Below are 6,030 nucleotides of genomic sequence, written 5' to 3'. Positions count from 1 at the left end.
CTTAAGACTGTTACCTACAGAGGTAAGCGTTTTCACGTCCATCAAGAAGTTAACTTGTTTTTAGTTTGAATTCTCAGAAGTTTCTAACAAGGCTATTATCAGAGTTTCAATCAATTTCCTATATATCTATATCTCGATATACATAATTATTATAGACGAAAGTCTCATCACAGTAATCTTAACAGACAGAAAGAGTACAAAAACTGGCTTTAAAAATACAGCAGGAGAAATGTTACCCGAACGGCAGATATTTCCATCTCCATAGTATCCTCGTTTGCATGTACAGTTGAACGATCCCTTAGTATTGTTGCACACAGCATCAGCACTGCAGTTCGTTTTTCCTGTGGCACACTCGTCGATATCTGAAAAGACTCTCCTTTAATTAGAACGTCATCACTGCAATTAAATTTGAAACTAATGCAGATCTAAAACTAAAGTGTAAACAACAAATCGAGACCGACGTTGGATCCGATGTCTTGAGAGTTTTGCAATTTTTCTGCAGTTCCCTTGGCCATGCAAGAGTAACATCAACCCATTTGGGTATGGATTATTGCGATTATAATATACCGGGTTAAAACTTTTACAAGTACTTTCAGAAGTTGTCCCTCTTTCAAATTCACCATTTATAAAAAGTATATTAATTTTAAAAATCCAAAGTTGTCCGCCGCTTTGCTCGATGATACCAATTAGAAACCACATATTTTTACATTTATCAGTATCTAGTTAATTCATATTAGACTCTGAAACTAGGCTCTGTTTTACCTTTGCAAATCCGTCCATCGCCAGTAAATCCTGGTTTGCATTTGCAACAATACGATCCCTCGGTATTGTTGCACATAGCATCAGCACTGCAGTTTGATGTTCCGTCAGCGCACTCGTTTACATCTGAAAAATTCATGGCAACCGATTCAACAGGGAAAACCCCTAAACACATGACCGATTTTATCATTTAATTGGTTGAAATCTGTGCCATTAGTCGCCATTCTTTTGTTCGTTTAATAAAATTAGGGCTTTGGTCAAGTTTATCTTCGCAAGTCCGTCCATCTCCAGAATTTCCAGGTTTACATGAACACTTAACCTTCGGTATTGTTGAAAACAGCATTTCTACTGCAGTCTTGCGCAGCCTTAAGACCTACGTGGGATCCGACATGATAGTCTCGCAATTTTGGAGCAGCTCACCGGCCAAGAGTCAGTTAAGAGTTGATAAATGTGTGAGTTTATAGTAAACCTGACCTAACCTTTCTCGGGCACCTTTACAAGTTGTGTATAAAGCTGGAGTCAACACGAGCTAAAAGGCTGTTTGATAATACAACGAATACCTTTCTTACACCTTGGACCTTTGAATCCAGTGTTACACAAACAGCGATATCCTTTGTCAGTAAAACCGCTTTGACAAGTAGAATTGTTATCGCAAGGGTTATCAACACAAGCACTCTGAAGCCAAAAGAAGAAATAGTAACAATCTTAATATCATAAGCTGAAAAATCAATAAAATGGAAAACGAGCAGCATTTAAACCAACAATAATGATAATGCAAGAGACAGAAATGTTGACAGTGATATAAGAATTCAAGCAACAATTGCAACACTTATGACTGGGAAACTACTTTTTACTTTCACTTGAAATGAGTATTTCCTAGTAATGCAACACCTACCTCAGCTGCATGATAAAAATAGTGGTCCTTCCTCTCCAGGTCGTGTTCGTGTCTTTCGTGAGTAACATTATTCAATTCACATTTGTACCCTCCGTCACCACTCACTCGTTTATAAAGATTAATGCTGACACAGTCAGGTTCCATATAACACATGTTGTCACAAAAACTCATTGCCAGAACTTCAACGGTGCGAATGACGTGGTTTATAAGACGTCTTCCATCAAATGCTTTTTCAGGGGTAAACTCCAACTGTCGGCATTGGTCTGCGTAAAAGAAGTCATCTATAATTACAAAAAAAGATATAAGAAAAGTAAAACGCTGGTAAAAGAGACAGCCATAATAGGCGTGAAGATGATAATAACATTAGTAATATTAATACTGATGATAGTTAGGTTTAGTAGTGAGGTTAAGCATTTATTGATGATTTCTGTGTCTGAATATAATCAGGCATCCTAAATTTTTCAATTCATCCATCCATTTGCTACCTTTTTTGTCTTCCTTTTTAATTTCTAGATTAATACCTTTCTAAATAAGTTACAGACAATTATCCGTACCGTCATCTGCAGGAAACTCCTAGATAGCAATTTGTTTCCACAGATAATGTAAATATTTAAGTAAGAAAATTTTCCATTCGAAAATTCCCCAAAAGCTTGAAGAAATCAATTTCTCAGTGAAGACGAAATCCATAGGTTTAAATTAATAAAGTGGACTGACGAGGTCGATGACAAAGAAATAATTTAGAAGAAAAAAAGACGCAACAAAACCGAAGAAGAAATGAAAACCATTCGCAATTAAATTCACATAAAGGTACTCATACAAACTATCTGCCCAAGTATCTTTCCGTCACTAAAAATTTACTTGGTTAAGAAGTTTAAGGAAGTATTAATCTATCTTTAAACAGTTTCCTACCGCGGAGATAAATAGCAAAAGCTCTTTTAAACATGAAACATGCAGGTGTTAAACAGTAACTATAATTCTGAAGGACTAATGTCCCTTCTCTATTCCTGCTCATATATGAATACTGGCGAGGCTAACCTTGCGATGAGACAGAAGCAGACATCATAAGGCACAACAGTAAAAAAACAAAGATAAAAATTGAATTCTTCATGGCGCTTATCGCTTTCTGAAACCGACTTCCCGAAGACTGTAAAAATTGATGCAAAAGTTCGATAATAAAATTTGTCTAAATGATTAAAATCTCCTGACTTACTTTCAACCAATAAAATCCAGGTATTACCTTATCATTCTTTGTTTTAGTATGATCTTTTTTTTCATTGCACCAGCAGGTATTCAAATACTTGAGTGAAAATAAATTATTTATCTCACTTTCTGCTCTTTAAACAGTTTCCTATCGTGGAAATAAAAGGCAAAAGCTCTTTTAAACATGAAACATGCAGGTGTTAAACGGTAACTATGATTCTGAAGGACTAATGTCCCTTCTCTATAGTCGCTTATATATGAGTACTGGCGAGGTTAACGTTGCGATGAGACAGAAGCAGACATCATAAGGCACAACAGTACCAAAACAAAGATAAAAAGTGAATTCCTCGTGGCGCTTATCGCTTCCTGAAACCGACTTCCCGAAGAATATACAAACTGATGCAAAAACTCGTTATTGAAATTTGTCTTAATAATTAAAATCTCCTGACTTACTCTTAACCAATGAATTCCAGGTATCACCTTATCATTCTTTGTTTTAGTATGATATCTTTTTTCATTATGCCGGCAGGTATTCAATTCATTGGGTGAAAATAAATAATGTATCTCACTTTACTTAGCTTCCTGACTAGTCAAGTAATAATTAATTGTATTGACATAACAACGGTTCGAGTCTAAAACTCCATTTCCGTATTCTCTCCATTGACTAAAACTTATAACAAGGTTTTTTCTTTTCCTTTCAACTCAGTCAAAAATATTATTCCTATTTTTATTATTATTATTAAAACTATTTATTTGCTGCATAATTTTCTACCAGCAGCTGTCACCTGTGCCGATTGCTGATCTTTCATAAGACGTTAAACTGGTATGTAGTATTTCCAATCATTCTGAATTTGCAAGAGAGATAGCATCATACATCACTGTCGTGACAATTTTCCTTGTTTTTTCGTTTTTTGTTTGACACTTCAGTGAATACTTGAATGATACATTTGCTGATTTTCAAACAAAAGCGTACTACAATGTCTATAATTTAGAAGTTCACAATGATAAAGTCGTTAGTTTTAATTTTTTCATCACCAACAACAGATTCAAACTTAGCCAAAGTTAAGAAAAGCAAAGAGAACTGAGTAACAAAGGTATTAAAACTGATAGTGAGAACAGATCACTAAAACCAGTTATTATAGCTGCCTGTCAGGTAGCAGGTTTCAGATTTCTGTTCATTTTCAGCTCATAATATCAAAATAAATCTTCTGTTAAACTTATTGGGCAGTTGTCGGAAAAAAGCTGAAGTGTCCTCTTCGAAAACGAACTGTATAACGATGGCACTGCTAAAGTATTCAATTGGAGGACGTCTGACAAGAGGGTCTCGATGGGGTCACAGCCTTTACGGCTAACGGTTAATTTCGTTCTGTTACGTTTAGAAGAAATATTTTTACGGTTAACGCGGTATTTTTAGGACTAACGGCCAAGAACTGTCAATTTTATGCCTAAGTGTATTTTTTTTGGAGTTTTTAAACACAAAGTTCTATGTGATGAAATCTAAGGTTCCAGCAACTGCACCCGTAATATTCATAGGCCTTCTACGCCTAAAAAAAAGGTCCACCGAAAAGAAAACACCGTGGGAAAGATTGTTTAGAGGCGATAGATTCTTAAGTCTACGCATGTTCAGATACCGATATTGGCGAAGTTCTATTTCGTTACGTAATGTTTTGCGACAGGAAAATAGAGATCTTTCGAGCAAGATTCATCGCGTTTCTAAAGTCGAATTTCCAAGGATTTGTTGGACTGCTAAACATATTTGTGCCCTTCCTAGTGCCTATTGATGAAAACATTTATAAGACTAAACTTGAGATAGAAGAATAAACAGAAAATTGGATATAGCGAGTAAACTGCCTTTGTGACCCCTATTTTTTTTTCGGCTTTTCAAGGTGTAATTTTGAGTCGATCATAAAAAATTAATTCTTACCTCAAAGAAATAGTGAGGCGAACTCTTTTTTTCTTTGTATTCATTGGGGTTGCTGTACTTATCAGACGACAATAACTCACACCACAAATCACCTTCAGCAGCCAGGTTCACGGAAACAGCGTACCGCGGGCACACGGTTCGACATAACACGAAGGCTTCACGTTGGCTAGTGAATGAGAAGCCGTGCAAGCAAATGATTTGCAACCCGCGTTTTGAGCGGGAAATCAAACTGACGAGGTTGTAGTGGAACAGTAATTCTAAATATTTTCCAGTTTCTAATCAACTAGCAAAGGAACAATACCGGTAAAGCTAAGCCTTCTCAACCGGAGGAAATTGTTATAATTCAAGTTCATGAAGAAAGCGACCAAAGAAAGAAAAAAATAAAAGGAGTAACGTGAGTCGAGAAAAACGCGCAAGAAAGTTAAAAAGGACGCTAAAATAGGCAAAATACGGCGAGAGGAAATCGAAACAGAACAAGAAGAGGCATAACTTTAAAGGCGAAAATCTAGCGAAGAGCAACGCGAGAAGAGAATACAAAAAGCTCCAGAAAACAGACTGAAAAGAGGTCATCAACAAAGAGAAGCGAACTATGAAGGTTCTGAGAAAGAAGAGGAGGTAAGTCATGTCTTTCTGGGTTTTCTCTTAAGCTGAGGCCCGGAAAAACTCAAACCTTTTTTTTAATCAATCGTTTGATACTACCTTCAGTTTATAATTTAAATCATGTTTCGGTAAAACAATGACTTTGGCATACCTCGCTTTAAAACCCTCGCGCTGGTCCATGGCTCGAATAATATTTCAAAGTGTTCGTACTCTTCAAGTTATTTCTTGTGCTATCCTTTGGAATGATAGCGAACGGCGTGAGCAAGTTTCTACCATTCTCTCTTCAGTTACTAAGCGCAGGGTTTACTTTATTCACTTAAAAAAATCGCGCTTTGTCGATGATGTGTTATTTTACCCTAAGAATGAAATAATGGCCTTTCCTAACATTGAAATAAAATGAGATTGGGTCAGCGATGTTCATGTTTACATTAAGTCTAACGCGGTAATTCGATTTTGACAACATTGTCGTGTGAGAACCTGTCAAACATCTGAGAATTAAATTACCGACCGTAAATGTGTGATGTAATCAAACTCACGGGCAAAATGGCCTTGTTTCCACTGCAGAAGGAGTGAATTTCATTGTTTGGCCATGGTACTTTTCAGCGCTAAGTTTTCATGCTTCCTACTCGATTCGTTCGCATTTTAGGAAATC

The 6,030-nt window shown here is 36.3% G+C and overlaps 1 protein-coding gene across 1 annotated transcript; it reads right to left on the bottom strand.

The window, feature by feature from the left end:
- Window positions 1-126: 126 nt before the first annotated feature.
- Window positions 127-5,558, bottom strand: LOC136282563 (uncharacterized). The gene is made up of 7 exons (XM_066170230.1): window positions 5,530-5,558; window positions 4,779-4,944; window positions 2,690-2,798; window positions 1,655-1,935; window positions 1,320-1,434; window positions 763-885; window positions 127-362 (listed from the first exon to the last, which is right to left on the bottom strand). Exons 1-7 carry the CDS (start codon window positions 5,556-5,558, stop codon window positions 127-129), a joined length of 1,059 nt encoding a protein of 352 aa, XP_066026327.1.
- Between the last annotated feature and the right edge of the window lie 472 nt (window positions 5,559-6,030).

This window comes from Pocillopora verrucosa, chromosome 7 (genome assembly GCF_036669915.1).
Source record: "Pocillopora verrucosa isolate sample1 chromosome 7, ASM3666991v2, whole genome shotgun sequence".
Classification (NCBI taxonomy): Eukaryota; Metazoa; Cnidaria; class Anthozoa; order Scleractinia; family Pocilloporidae; genus Pocillopora; species Pocillopora verrucosa.
This window is presented reverse-complemented; position numbering and strand designations above follow the sequence as displayed.

Bases quoted from the DNA above. Each gene is read 5' to 3' on its own strand.
- LOC136282563 (XM_066170230.1), bottom strand. From the start codon at position 5,558: ATGGACCAGCGCGAGGGTTTTAAAGCGAG. The intron at 4,945-5,529 runs GTATGCCAAAGT...CTCATTCACTAG, and splicing joins CGCGAGGGTTTTAAAGCGAG to CCAACGTGAAGCCTTCGTGT. The intron at 2,799-4,778 runs GTAAGAATTAAT...CAATTTTTACAG, and splicing joins CGCCTCACTATTTCTTTGAG to TCTTCGGGAAGTCGGTTTCA.